This window comes from Lepus europaeus, chromosome 19, assembly GCF_033115175.1.
Source record: "Lepus europaeus isolate LE1 chromosome 19, mLepTim1.pri, whole genome shotgun sequence".
Classification (NCBI taxonomy): Eukaryota; Metazoa; Chordata; class Mammalia; order Lagomorpha; family Leporidae; genus Lepus; species Lepus europaeus.
The window spans coordinates 4,492,779-4,508,472 of NC_084845.1; the positions used below are offsets into that span (position 1 = coordinate 4,492,779).

The 15,694-nt window shown below is 43.1% G+C and overlaps 1 protein-coding gene across 1 annotated transcript; it reads right to left on the bottom strand.

Annotated features, from left to right (window-relative positions):
• Positions 1-1,124: 1,124 nt before the first annotated feature.
• LOC133748711 (vomeronasal type-1 receptor 4-like) lies at positions 1,125-11,133 on the bottom strand. Its single transcript, XM_062177644.1, has 3 exons — positions 11,068-11,133; positions 7,787-8,759; positions 1,125-1,345 (listed from the first exon to the last, which is right to left on the bottom strand). The coding sequence occupies exons 1-3, from the start codon at positions 11,131-11,133 to the stop codon at positions 1,125-1,127; spliced, it is 1,260 nt and encodes a 419-aa protein (XP_062033628.1).
• Between the last annotated feature and the right edge of the window lie 4,561 nt (positions 11,134-15,694).

Sequence of the window (15,694 nt, forward strand, 5' to 3'; positions counted from 1 at the left end):
CCCTGCATCCATGTGAGAGACTGGGAAGAAGCTCCAGAGTCCTGGCTTCAGACCAGCCCAGCTCCAGCCATTGTGGCCATTCATGGAGTGAAGCATTTCTGTCTCTGCCTATCAGTAACTCTGCCTTTCAAATAAATAAATAAAAAAAAGTCTTCCAGTCCTGGAACACAGCATATCTACTCCTTTGTATCAGCTTTAATTTTAATCAACAGTGCTTTATGGTTTCCTGTGTACACATCTTTCATTATGTTGTTTAAATTTATTCCTAAGCATTTTATTCTGTGTAATACTTAAATGTGATTACTTTCTTGATTTTGTTTTCTGGTAATTGTCATAAATTAGAAATAAAACTGATTTTTAATATTGATTTTTATCCTGCAACTTTACTGTATTCATTATTAGCTATAACATTTTTTATAATCTGAATCTTCAGAATTTTTTTATTCTGAATCTTCAGACTTTTCTGCAGCTAAGATCATCCTGAGGAGTAAACATTTCTAAGAGTTTTTAAAGTTTTATTTATTTGAAAGGCAAAGTTACAGAGAGAGAGGAGAGACATCCTCCATCTACTGGCTCACTCCTCAAATGACCACAATGACCAGGGCTAGGCCAGGCCTAAGTGAGGAGCCAGGAGCTTCCTCCAGGTCTCCCATGTGGGTGCAGAGTCCCAAAGACTTGGGCTATCTTCTACTGCTTTCCAAGATCATAGCGGAGAAGTCAATCAGAAGTGGAGCAGCTAGGACTTGAACCAGCACCCATATGGGATGCCGGTGCTGCAGGCCATGGCTTTAACCCACTGCAACACAATGCTGGCCCCAGTTCATTTTCAAAGTAAGATGCTTAGCTGTGAGTAGACAACTAGCTAGCATAACAGCTTGCAGGTGTGTAGAAGGTTACACATAGCTAGCTAATATAACAGCTAGGTCATGTGCACGTGGAAAGTTCTTAGGCAGACAGGATATTAGGTGTGGCCAAAACAGTGGAAGCTAATGCCAGGGAGATTGTAACCCATATTACTCAGTCACTGAGGAAGTGGAGAAGGGGCCTACATGTTAGGAAATAAAAAGCTTCCCATAAACCACCCAGGATGTGCTGACCCACTGGCACATGGTCTTGCAAGACCCTTAATAAAGTCTCATTTTGGCTGCACTTCCTGAGTCTGAGTCCATCCTGTAAGTGGACAGGTGAGGCTTGCTTCTCCCAATGCTGTCTACAGATAACTGTACTTCTCCCTTTTTGATCTGATGGTTTTTCATTTCCCTTTCTTGGCTAGTTCCTATGGTGAGGATTCCAGAGCTTTGTTGGATAGACGTGGAGGTGGGGGCATCTGTCCTTTGTTCTGCATCTTGGATGACAGACTTTCCAGTTGATCACAACTGAATATGCTCTTATTCATGGGATACTTTTCCTTTCTTAAAAATTAATTTTTAATTTTTGTTAATATAGAGAACAGATTTCATGTATTTCCTAGGTACAGTTCTAAGAAGATAACCATACTGTCTTTCCCTCTCCCTTCCTCAATCACTCTGCTTCTGTCCTTTCTTCTTTTCTTCAATTTTTGCAAGGACGTAATTTCATTTCACTCTATAATCACAGGCTTAGTTCGCCACTAACTATTATATTCAACAAATAAAAAGTAGGACGGCTACAGTTCCACAGGGGTATAAACGAAGGGTAAAAACAACAATAACTTTTAAAAAAAACTTTTCCCCAAAGAAACTTTTTATTTATGGAATACAAACTTCATGCATTACATAAGTATGACTTTAGGAACACAGTGATTCTTCCCACCATACCCACCCTCCCACTCACATTTCCACTCCTTCCCCCCCTCCTTCTTCCATTCCTGGTCTCAATCTCCATTAATATTCATTTTCAATTCATTTTATGCACAGAAGACCAACTCTAGACTAAGTAAATATTTCAATAATTTACACCAAAACAAAAACTGTTTGAGAACAAGTTTTTCAGTTAACTCTCATAATACAACTCATTGAGGACAGAAGGCCTGCCTGGGAAGTTAGTGCACAGTGATTACTAAAAACAACAAATCACGGCCGGCGCCGGGGCTCACTAGGCTAATCCTCCGCCTTGCGGCGCCAGCACACCGGGTTCTAGTCCCAGTCGGGGCACCGATCCTGTCCCGGTTGCCCCTCTTCCAGGCCAGCTCTCTGCTGTGGCCAGGGAGTGCAGTGGAGGATGGCCCAAGTCCTTGGGCCCTGCACCCCATGGGAGACCAGGAGAAGCACCTGGCTCCTGCCATCGGATCAGCGCGGTGCGCCGGCTGCAGCGCACTACCGTGGCGGCCATTGGAGGGTGAACCAACGGCAAAAGGAAGACCTTTCTCTCTGTCTCTCTCTCACTATCCACTCCGCCTGTCAAAAATAAAAAAAAAAATTAAAAAAAAAACAACAAATCACATCACAAGATGTCTGCTTCATTCCTATACACTTTTTGTATTCTATATTAGCTGTTACATATCAGAGAAAACATGATATTTGTCTTTTTGGGACTAGCTAATTTCACTAACATGATGATTTCCAGTTGCATTCGTTTTGTTGCAAATGACAGGATTTCATTCTTTTTTACAGCTGAGTAGTATTCCTTTTTTTTAAAAAAAAGAAAGACATTGGTGGAGAGGGAGAGGGAGAGAGAGAGAGAGAGACAAGTACTCAGACTGAGACATGAAAGATCTTCCCTTTGCTGGTTCCTCCCCCAATGGCTGTAATAGCCACATCTAAGCCAGTTTGAAGCCAAGAAACAGGAATTCCATCCTGATCTCCCATGTGGGTGCAGGGGCCCAAGCACTTGGACCATCCTCCACTGCCCTCCCGGGCCACAGCATAGAGCTGAACCAGGAAGAAGCACCTAGCTCCTGGCTTCGGATAGGCACAGCGCCAGCCATAGTGGCCATTTGGGGAGTGAACCAATAGAAGGAAGACCTTTCTCTCTGTCTCTCTCTCTGTCTATAACTCTACCGGCCAATTAAAAAATTGTGCTTGAAAAATAAGTAGTTAATCTACTCCAAATAAAGACACTATCATCATCTTCTAAAAATGTTTAAGAAAAATCTTTGAAAAGATAGCTTAGAACAAAAGCTATGAAAGGTTTAGGACATGGGGCTGGTGCTGTGGCGTAGAAGGCTAAGCCTCTGCCTGTGGCACTGGTATCCCATATGGGCACTGGTTTGTGTCAGGGCTGTTTCTCTTCTGATCCAGCTCTCTGCTCATGGTCTGCGAAAGCAGTGGAAGATGGCTCAGGGCTTGGGTACCTGCAACCCATATTGGAGACCTGAAAGAATCTCTTGGCTCCTAGCTTTGGACTGTCCCAGCTCCAGTCATTATAGCTATCTGGGGAGTACACCAGTGGATAGAAGACTGTTCTCTCTATGTCTCTCTTTCTTTGTCTGTAAGTCTATCTCCTAAATAAATAGATAAAATTGAAAAAAAGATGTAAAACTCATGAGATGTGTATGAGAAAGCTGTTTCCCTACAAGACAGACCCTGTAGGAATAATTGATCCTCTGAGCCAAAAGACTCATTCAAGATTCTGGACACCAGGACCTTGCTTCATGGAGATGTAGGATACTAGTTTTCTTTTTAGTTATTTTTAAAAATATTTATTTGAAAAACAAAGTGACAGGGAAGGAGATCTAGACAGAGAGGTATTTCATCTGCTGGTTCACTCTCAAATAACCACAACAACCAGGCCAAAGCCAGGAACCAGGAACTCCATCCTATTCTCCTACGTTGGTAGCAGGCGCCCCAGCACTGTGTGCTGCTTTCCCAGGCACATTAGCAGGACCTGGATTGGAAGCAGAGAAGCTTGGACTCAACCTGGCCCTGGGATATGAGATACCATCGGCAGCCCAACCCACTGAACAACATTGCCAGCCCCAGCTACAGTCTTCAATGGGTAGGAAAGGGTGGGTAGAATAACTCCAAACGGTCTTGGGCAAGTCAGCTCCAAAGATAGCATGTGTTGACCAGGATGAGGCAGTAAGACATGGTAGTAAAAGCAAACCACAGCACGACATTCTGTAAAGGAACTGGACCCCTTGGCCCTATTGGAATACTACAGCGTTCTGTTAACCAAAACACAAAGTTCATCTGAAAGGACATCTGATTTCCATTCCAAAGAGGAATAATTGGATTTATAGAAGTGCTCAGAGTATGTCCTCCCTGAGAAGAGAACCCTGAGGTCTTGGCCTAGAAAAATACTTAAGACTAGAAGGAAATGATGCATGTGTAAACGACACATAGGTTCTGTGAAAATCAACAGAGAACCTTGTTCAGAACAGAGTGGTAAAGTGGGTGGAGGAGACATATCCAGGAATGTCCCTGCATCCAGGTGGTGGAAAGTCCTCCTACACATGTGTAAGAACAGGACAGCTGAAACGAAAACACAGCCTGAAATATATCTCAAGAAAAAGGTTCAACATGGCAAAGATGTTGGAATTTCTTAGTCATCAAGAAAACAGAATTAAAAACACTACCTGGAACCATTAAACATCAATAAAGAAAATGAAGAACACTGGGGATAATTAACTTTTGGCAGTATGTGGACAAACTAAGAAGCTCACATATGGCTGATGAGTGTAATACTTGGAGAAAAATGAAAAAAAAAGATATTTTTGGAAATTTTCTTATTGGCTCTAATAAAGTGTAACATATTTCACTCTATGGTATAAGAATTCCAGTACCATGTATGCACCCAAAAGATACTTGAATGTGTTTGCCACCATAAGCAGATATTCACAGGTGCATTTCCATATGAGCAATGATCCTGCTAGCCTCACCCTGAAAACTACTGGCATGGACATCTACACAGCCATGATGAATTCATTGTTTGGTATTCACACAGTGGAATCTCTACCACAATGTTTATGTATAACCCACGACAACATGCAGCACTACTGACGAATTCCCAGGTGACACAGAAATGAAAAATGCCTTAAAGAGTGCAAGCTGTATTGTATCACTTGTATAAAGTAAAAAGTAAACAGCCCAACACACAGAATATCATCCATGCTCTTAGAGATCAGAACAACGTGGCAACATGGCAACATGGGACTGTGGGAGTTGAGAGAGGCCAACTCTAGTCTGTGTTGTGTCATGTGTTGTGATTGGAGATGAGCTCAATCTGTGACCTGTCACTGAGCTGTACATTTGTGACCCACCCACGCATGTGGCAGTAAAATAATTTCAGTACATATCAAAAATAAAAAATCAGTAAATCCAATCCCAAATGCATGCATTTTGATACTACACAAAATAGAACTAATTACTCTTGTTGAAATTAGACCAAATTTATTACATTTAATTGCACATTTTTTCAAAAGATACAAGTGAAGCACAAAAGTCATACAGAAAACAGAAAAAAATTCTATATAATTTTTTAAAGACTTATTTACTTCTCTGAGAGGCAGAGTTATGGACAGAGAGGAGGAGGGACAGAGAGGGCTTCCATCTGCTGGTTCACTCACCAAATGGCCCCAATGGCCGTCATGGGACTGAACCAAAGCCAGGAGCCTGGAGCTTCTTCCTGGTCTCCCATGTGGGTGTAGGGGCCCAAGGACCTGGGACATCTTACGCTGCTTTCCCAGGCCATAGTAGAGAGCTGCATCAGAAGAGGAGCAGCCAAGACTTGAAGCAGTGCCCACATGGGATGCTGGCGCAGCAGGTGGAGGCTTAACCTAGTATGCCACAGCATCAGCCTCCATTCTATGTAATTTAAAAGTAATAATACATGATGACCAAGGAAAGGGGTAAAATACAGAGTTATTGCTAAAACATTGAAGCAGATGAAGTTAAGTAGAAAGGAAAAAACAGCACATGTACAATGAAGAGTGTATTATAAGTTGAGAATTCCAATTTCATGTTTCCATATATATATATATATATGTTTACATATGTATAAATCTTTATGTATACATATGTAAAGATGTATTTATTTATCTGAAAGGCAGAGTTACAGAGAGGCAGAGGCAGAGAGAGAGAGAGACAGAGAGAGAGAGAGGTCTTCCATCCACTGGTCACTCCCCAGGTAGCCACAAGGCTGGAGCTGGGCCAATCTGAAGCAAAGAGTCAGGAGCTTCTTCCAGGTCTCCCATATGGGTGCAGGAGCCCAAAGACTTAGGCCATCTTCTATTGCTTCCCCAGGCCATAGCAGAGAGCTGGATCAGAAGTGGAGCTGCTGGGACTTGAACCGGCGCCCATATAGGATGCTGGTGTCACAAGCTGCGAGTTTACCCACTAAGCCACAGCTCCAGCCCTGATAACTTTTATATTAACTGTAAAAACTTAATTACAACATATAAAAATAAACTTTTTATCATATTCAATTTATGTTATTTTCCAAGTATATATATATATATAATATATATATATTATATATATAATGTAAGGAAAAAATTGAAAAATGAGTTTCACTAATTAAACTTCTAGCATGGTGGTATCAGATAAAATAGAATTTAATATTAAAGCATATTTAAAATGCTACTACTATATTATAATTCCAAAAGGAATGAAATTAGCATGGTAAAGAAATACATGCACTCCCATATTTACATTAGTACTATGCACAATAGTCAAGAAATGTAATCAGTGTGTCTATCAGCTGATGAACAGACAAAGGAAATGTGGTTATCTACACAGTGGGGTGCTCTTCTGCCATGAAAATGGATGAAATGCTGTCATTTGTGACTTCATTATGTTAAGTGCCAAAACTGAGGCACAGAAAGCCAACTTCTGCCTGTTTTTAGACATCTGTGGAATTCGTAAATGCCCAATTGGCAACTGTACCCAACAAAAACCTACAGATCCCACCTCCATGAAATTCAGACTGCCTGAATTTTTTTGCATATTCAACATTCACTTGATAGTTTTAATCATCATCAGAGCATAATTCTGTGCTCTCCTTTTTCCCATTTTCAGTCAACCTGACCATTTCTGCATGAATGTGTAACCCCCCCTCATATAGTCAGATAGTAAATTACAAGCATTCTTCTAGGGAGATAAAATACAAAACCCCTACTTGGGACTTCTATGCCTTTATTCTCTGGAAATGAGCTTTGTTCTCTGTTTTTTTTTTTTTAAGTAATTAAAAATGTAATTGTTTGTTTAAGTACCAGAGCTAGAATCTGCCACCTCTCCAGGAACTCCTGGTTCTTTTTAGTGAGGGGTTAGTGGCAAAAGGACTGGCAGAGCACCCATGGGCTTCAAACCACCGAGCTGGTGATTAGGTCTGACTCAGTAAACGAAGAAACTGCTGAGCTAAAGCCAGCCTGAAAGCTGCTCCCAGATCACAATGCTTTGACTTGATAGACGTGCATAACAAACAGCAAGAGACACACGTCACTGTGCCCTCTGATTTAAGTCCAGACTCTTCACTATCTTTTGAGAGCTTTCTTCTGCTTTTGAAGTAAATGTCTCTAGTGGAGTTTCTGTTTCATAGAACATTTTGTACAATTCCACAACTAGTTAATGTCTGGAAAATATCAAGTCCAAAGTCAACATGCTCAATGACCTTGCCATAATCTCCAATTTCAGAATCCACTGTTCTGACACTACGTACACTCCAAACTGCATCACTGATGATGTTAAGAAATTTTTATTACATGAATATAAGTAAGACAATTATGGAATTTTCATTTGCAATTGTGTTTGGTTTATTATTTAAAGCACAAGGAGTTGCTTTTATGTGCAAGTCTCAGAAATGCATTTAATCTATGAGAAAGATCAGTGAGTAGACAAATAAATAGTGAATATACATGCAATTTACATACCTATAATAAGTTTGGAGGGTTTTGTATCCCTTATCCAATCAAAGCAGAGCCAGGATATTCTGGAGTCATAGCTCATGAGAACGTAGGGGCTCACAGTGGGGAAACTTCCAGCAATTAGCACAGAGGTGTTCATGAGCCACACACTGGGATTTCTTAAGACAGCGGAACAAACATGAAAGATGAAAGAGAGGGTGCACAAAGACGCAAAAATGCTCACCAGGACGAGGATGCTTTGCATAGCTCTGGATTCAGGAGAGGAACTGGGGGACAAATTATTCCTGTGGATGTACTGGACTTCCTGCTTGTGCCTGTACAGGATGGAAAGCATGGAGCAGCTGGCTCCAAGCATGAGCACCAAGTGGAGAGCATCCCGGAAGAACACCAGTGCTACATATAGGGAGTTTGCAGTTTTCTCCTCAGTTCTAGCAGAACAATAGATGTAATTTTTTTGTGTGAGGTTTTTGCCACTCCTGTTGCTAGTCATATACACAGGTACTACAGCATTTAGTGCCATGTTCAGGATCCAGCAGAGGATATTGGAGGGGCCAACATACTTGGGAGCTTTTACTTTAAGCTCCATCCACCTTGAGTGTCTAGGACTAATGGTGATGGCCTGGAAGACACTCAGGAGGCAGGTGCTGCCAATGGACACATCCCTGCTCACTCTGTGCACATAGAACACAAGTTTGCACCTGATATCATCTAGGAAATGCTTCATCCCCAAAGCTGCCATGGTATGGGGGACTCCTCTAGAGAGAATGACCAACACATTGGCTACAGTCAGGTGCTTGATAAACAAATCTGTGGACCTACACTTGCATCCTGTGAAGTAAAGGATGAGATAATGGAGAAGAAGAGAGACGTTCCCCAGAATTCCAACCAAAGTTTGTAATGAGAAGATTATTCCTACTGCCAATCCTGGATGGCCATTCTGTTCCCAGTGACTGCTATTTGTCTTCAGGGTAAGGGATTCCTACATGGGAATATGAGGCATGAGCCAAGTGTGTCACATCAACGGAAGGCCGACATTCTCCATTTACACTGGATGTACCTCCTTAATGTATTTTCATGCACAGGGTTCCAAAAGTTGAATATATCACCTTAATGGTACTTACAAAACTGAATCAAGTTCACAAAGATTGCACATCCCATATTGTTCATAACTCCATGAGACAGAAAATACCATGATTTCTATTAGAAAGAAAAGAAGCACACGGACAGCTAATGGTTACTGAGCTTTTTTATTTTTTACACTGAGTCCTTTTTTCAGATTTATTTTTATTTATTTGGAAGGTAGAGAGGGAGACATGGAGAAATAGAGAGTGATCTTCTATCCACTGGTTGACTCCCCAGATGGCTGCAATGGTCAGGGCTGGGCCAGCAGATACAGTAGCAGGGAGCTGGATCAGCAGCAGAGCAGCTGGGACTCAAACTGGCATTCCAATATGGGATGTCAGCGTTGCAGGCAGCAGCTTAACCCACTGCACCACCACGCCAGCCCCCGACACACTGCAAACTTCGTGTGGGCCAAGTAGGGGCCTGGCTTGGCTTGCCTGGTGATAAGGCAATGTGTTTCAACAGTATGCTGATGTAAAATAATTTACTAGCCATGCTTTTCAGATAACACAGATGTGTATATAGTTGTTTTCAATATTTTATTTTATTTCACATTAGTGGTATTTTATTTTAATTAAATGTTACAATTTCTTTGTAAAAAGTTTCCACTTATATATAAAGATTTATTGCATTGGCCAGTACCAGTCATGAATATAGGCTTTAGTTTTTAAATAAGATCCAGATGTTCTGAACATAGTATAATTCTATAAGGATTTGCTCCATACAGATTGCAAAGAAAGAATACACAATTAGGGACTGGTGTTGTGGCACAGTGGGTTAAGCTGCCTCTTGTGACCCTGGCATCCCATAGCAGAGTGCCGTTAGAGCCCCAGCTACTCCTGTTCCAATCCAGCTCCTGTTAATGCACCTGGAAAGGCAGCAAAAGATACCTCAGTACTTGGGTCCCTGCCACCATGGTGGGAGACCTGGAAGGGGATCCTGGCTCCTGGTTTCAGAGTGGCCCAGGTTTCTCGGCTGTTGCAGGCATTGAGGAGTGAACCAGCAGCTGCAAAAATCTCTCTCTCTGTCTTTCTCTCCTTCTGTCCCTCCCTCCCTCTGTCCCTCTCCTTCTCCCCATCTCAAATAAATTTTCAAAAATAAAAAAAATAAAAAGGAAGCACTATTAAAGGGAAGGTAATGTTATAAGAATTTAACATCAGATGACATAACCAAACACAAATTTATCTATTAGCATGTTTTCTCAGTTAAAAAATAATCTCATCTTAATCCTAAAATCAATCATTTCATAAAATTCAAATACAACACATTTTTGAGGCTCTACACTATACGTACCCTGTGTTTTAATGTCTTTCAAAAATCAAAATTTATTGGTCATATTTTGCTTAAGTTATGTAATAATAAAACAAACCAGTTTACAACTTGAGATTAGTGACATAATTTTCCCCACACTCCTTAGTCACATTATTGCTGTGTCTGACTTTGTCATATTACTGGTGGGGGAGAGAGGGAGGGTGAGCTCCTCCTTAGCTGGATCACTCTCCAAATGCTGGCAATGGCTGGGGACTGGACCGGAGTGAAGCCAGGAGCTGGGAACTCGATCCAGACCCAGGTCTCCTCTGTGGGTGGCTGTGACCCAAACACTTAAACCATTGCCTGTGACCTCCTCAGAGATAACTGCACTGGAAGGCAGACAAGAACAGGAGCAGGGACTCTGATGTGGGACGCGGGCATCTTAACCACATGGCTGAACACCTGCCAGCCAAGGGGCTTCTTGACAGGGAGGGTGAATATCAGTCCCTCTTGTTTCAGCAGACACAGGTATTTCCAGGAGGGAGGACTGTCCAGTAAAGAGTCCTGTAACCAAAGTTGGAGGTAGCATTTCTATTTCAGCAGCTGCTGTTCAGATCTTTATATCAGTACTCAATGATCCGTGGGCTGTACCCAGACTATTGGAAACATGGAGGTGCAATGAGCCTACCTGCGCCTATGGAAGACTTAATCTGACTCCTGCCCATGGGGTGAGTAGCGGGTTCATTTCAGAACCACCGTCCCTAATCATGGCTGTGGAGTGCACTACGTAATATTAGGCATAGGACCCCGTCTTTTTACCTCTGCTCACTCCTCGGGAAGTGTTCCTCTGTTTGTGGGTTTGGCGTGGGGTCAGCTTCAGACCCAGAGGACCACCTTCTTCAGAGATCACGTACCTGGCGTCTGAGGTGCTCACTGCTTGTTGAGATTCCACCTCTTAGACTCGACAGACCCAGTCCCATGACTCCTTCTGGCTGCAAGGGCTGAGGGCTCCGTATACTGCCCAAACAGCCAGTGCTTGTGTGAGGAGGGCTCACTCAGATCCTGGGATATGGATTTGTGAGGTGTGACTTCACCTCTCCTCGGAGCAGCAATTATCACTTCACCTGCTCAGGCTGGGGAAAGCCAGGGTGTTTGTGAAGAGCTTTTTTCGGTTGGTAATTACCAACCCCATTCAAGGGTGTAGCTGTGCTCTCCAAGGGCTCAGGGTACTGTGTGGGAGAGACTTTGCCTTTCACCTGATCCCTGGAGGTGGCTAGAGTCTCACCTGCAGGGAGAAAGAAACGCTGGAGCCTGGCACAGGAGGGACTGGCCCTGAAGCACACCTGTCTCACTGAGTACTCTGCTCCTTGAGAAGTTTTCTACCAAGAGACGTGCTCTTTGTCCAATCTGCAGAGCCCTGAGCTGCACCACGTTTTAATCAATGGAGGAGAAACAAAGCCACGACATGCTTTAGAAGGATTTTCCAAGAGATTCAAATGAGAGAAAAACACAGCAGTTTTTACCACCAGGAATGATGCATAAAACTAAATGTCAATTGATCTGCAAGTCCAAATCACTTAGAAATTTCTTGCAAAATTCATGCACATTCAACCTCTCTCCCTGTCCCAATGTGGCAGGAACGCTCAGTAGAACAAACAAAGATAGAACTTTCTGAATCCCTTACAAATAAAGCATGGCTTTACAGGCAGGGTCATATGATCCAACAGGCAGAGTTTACAATCACATTAACTGTCAGATCTGTCCATATTTTTTGCCCCCTCGAGAGCACTGAATTGTGATCACGGTCTTCTACCCTGAGTGTGTAGCCGAAGTTTCAGTACCGCCTTGGTTGTTTTTGTAATTAGTTAGGAAATACCAAACATGCGTTTAAACTAATTCTTGGGTTTTTTTCTACAAACAAGTGCACATTTTGATCCCACATCAGTATTGAGAGAGCCCTCATTTCTGAGTCAGGAAGTAGGGCCTTGATAGTGACAGTCCCAAGTCTCAACACAAACAGATCTAACTTTTTCACATAGAAGCAGACATGTACATGTGTGCACCCCTACACACATAACACAGTCACACACACTCATATACTTATAGACACATATAAAGAGTATTCAAAGTTTATAGAAAATTCATGTTATGAAAAAACTATGCATGGATTTCAGAATTTTAAAACTTATCTATGTTTCATTTATTATATATATTAAATTTATTTATTTTACTTGAAAGTCAGCATTACACACAGAGAGAAGGAGAGGCAGAGAGAGAGAGAGAGAGAGAGAGAGAGAGAGAGTTCTTCCATCTGCTGGCTCACTCCCCAACTGGCTGCAGTGGCTGGAGCTGCACTGATCCAAACCCAGGAGCCAGCAGCCTCCTCTGGGTCTTACAGGCAGGTGCAGGGGCCCAAGGGTTTGGGCCACCCTCCACTGCCTTCCCCAGCCATAGCAGAGAGCCGGACAGGAAGTGGAGCAGTCGGGACCCGAACCAGCACCCATATGGGATGCTGGCATTGCAGGCAGCAGCTTTACCTGCTATTCCACAGTGCTGGTCCTTGTATAATTTTATTTTTGAGGTAGTATATTTTCAATTTACATTATAGTCAAAAGCTTAATGAGCCACTAGATATAGAGTTCAACAAATAAGATGTCAAATGACCATAGTTCAGCAGGAATATTTGAGAGAACTATAAATGAAGATTTCTATTTCATACATTTACAGTAAATTTTAAAATAGCCACATTCCGGCCGGCGCCGTGGCTTAACAGTCTAATCCTCTGCCTTGCGGTGCTGGCACACCAGGTTCTAGTCCCGGTTGGGGCACCGGATTCTATCCCGGTTGCCCCTCTTCCAGGCCAGCTCTCTGCTATGGCCCGGGAAGGCAGTGGAGGATGGCCCAAGTCCTTGGGCCCTGCACCCGCATGGGAGACCAGGAGAAGTACCTGGCTCCTGGCTTCGGATCAGCGCAGTGCGCCAGCTGCAGCGGCCATTGGAGGGTAAACCAGCGGCAAAAAGGAAGACCTTTATCTCTGTCTCTCTCTCTCACTATCCACTCTGCCTGTCAAAACAAACAAAAAAAAAAAAACAAACATAGCCACATTCCACACTGAACCTGTTAACAACTTAAAATTAAAAATACTAAAATAGCCAGAGTTCATTAAAACTATAGTAGTATATATTCTTAACAATTTGTTTAACATTAAAGATTTAAAACTGTTTGACAAACACTATTTTACACCAGAATAAATTTTAATTTCATTTTCCATGAACTTTTTGACATACCCTCATACTCACACTCACATGCTTTCTTTTTTCTTTCCTTTCCTTTCCTTTCCTTTCCTTTCCTTCCCTTTCCTTTCCTTTCCTTTCCTTTCCTTTCCTTTCCTTTCCTTCTCTTTTCTTCTCTTTTCTTCTCTTTTCTTCTCTTTTCTCTTCTTTTGTTTGACAGGCAGAGTTGGACAGTGAGAGATAGAGAGAAAGGTCTTCCTTCCATTGGTTCACCCCCAAATGGCCACCACGGTCGGTGCACTACACCGATTTGAAGCCAGGAGCCAGGTGCTTCCTTCTGGTCTCCCATGCGGGTGCAGGGTCCAAGCACTGGGGCCATCCTCCACTGCCTTCCCGGGCCACAGTAGACAGCTGGACTGGAAGAGGAGCAACTGGGATAGGACCGGTGCCCCAACCGAAACTAGAATCTGGAGTACTGGCTCCTCAGGTGGAGGATTAGCCTAGTGAGCCATGGCGCTGGGTACTAACACACTTTCCACAACAAACTCACACATCCATCTACAACTCACCACATAGAAATACACATTTATACAGACCCACTATTGTGTACACCACATAATATCTCACAGTTCTATAAAGCCACACGCACCATCAGTAGGCACATGCGCATCTCAACAAGGTTTTCATGTGTGAATATGGAGATCTACCCAGAATCTGGAATCGCTGAAAAGGAGCACGTGTTTTACTGTTTTTATTCTTTGCATCCTTGTAACAACCCCCAAAGATGCAGCATTCTCACTGTACAACCTTACAAGGTGCTGTGAGCATTTCCACTTGAGGTCAAGCACAGGGTGGCCACATTTGAGTGGCAGGAGACTGCCAGCATGTGGGTGTATGATAAAGTGGGGTAAAGGAGGGCGCAGGGAAGGGAGCTATCAGTCACGTAGAGAAAGCAGGTGGGGAACAAGGAATAGACATGGTGCCTGCACACCGATCCCGTAGGCAGAAGGTTCTGCTGAGGTCTCTGGAATGCAGGCATAGATGTTGTGGAAATTGGGATGTTACAAAGGGCACACGGTGGCCAGCCTTGTGGCATAGCAGGTAGGGCCACCGTCTGCAGTGCTGGCATCCCATATGGGCACCAGTTCGAGTCCTGGCCACTCCACTTCCAATCCAGCTCTCTGCTATGGCCTGGGAAACAGTAGAGGATGGCCCAAGTCCTTGGTTCCCTGAACCCACATGGGAGACCTGGAAGAAACTGCTGGCTCCTGGCCTCAGACTGGCTCAGCTCCAGCCATTGTGGCCAATTGGGGAGTGAACCAGCGGATGGAGGATCTCTCTCTCTCTCTCTCTCTTCTTGCTCTCTGCCTCTCCTCCCTCTGTGTAATTTGGACTTTCAAATTAAGAAATAAGTCTTTTAAAAAAAAAGGTACAAGCTGTAGGTGGGCTTCTGAAATACACTAGAGTCATAGCCTGTGGGAGTAATATGCTGCTTAAATGTTTACTAGACCTTGCCCTTCACATAAATCAAACTTCCTGATTGGATGAATTTGAAAGTCACAGTTACACACAGAGAGAAGGAGAGGGAGAGGGAGAGGGAGAGGGAGAGGGAGAGGGAGAGGGAGAGGGAGAGAGAGAGAGAGAGAGAGAGAGAGAGAGAGAGAGAGAGAAAGGTCTTCCATCCACTGGTCTACTCCCCAATTGGCCACAAAGGCCACAGCTGTGCTGATCCAAAGCCAGGAGCCAGGAGATTTCTCTAGGTCTTCCCACATGGGTGCAGGAGCCCAAGGACTTGGACCATCCTCTACTGCTTTCTCAGGCCATAGCAGAGAGCTGGATGGGAGGTGGAGCAGTCAAGACTCTAACCAGTGTCCATATGGGATGCCAGCACTGCAGGTAGCGACTTTACTGTTACTCCATGTTGCCAGCTGGAGGGATGTATTTTTAACAGCTTTATTGAGATACCATGGACAAAAAAATTGCATATATTTATGGTGTGGAGCCTGATTTTTTTATATAGGTGTATTGTGGAATGATCACCACACTACAACAGATCTAGAACCACTGTTTTTGTATGTGTGTGGGGAAAGGTTGAACTTAAGACATATCACCTTAGGAAATTTGAAAGGATAATACAGTATTTTAATGATCATTCCCACACTGTGTATTAAATCTCCATACATTGTTCATTTTACACAACTGAAGATTTTCCATCTTCCCATTTTCTGTCCCTCTAGCCCCTGGAAATCAACACTCTACTCTCTGCATCTACAGGATTGTTGGTTATAGATTCCACAAATAAGAGAGA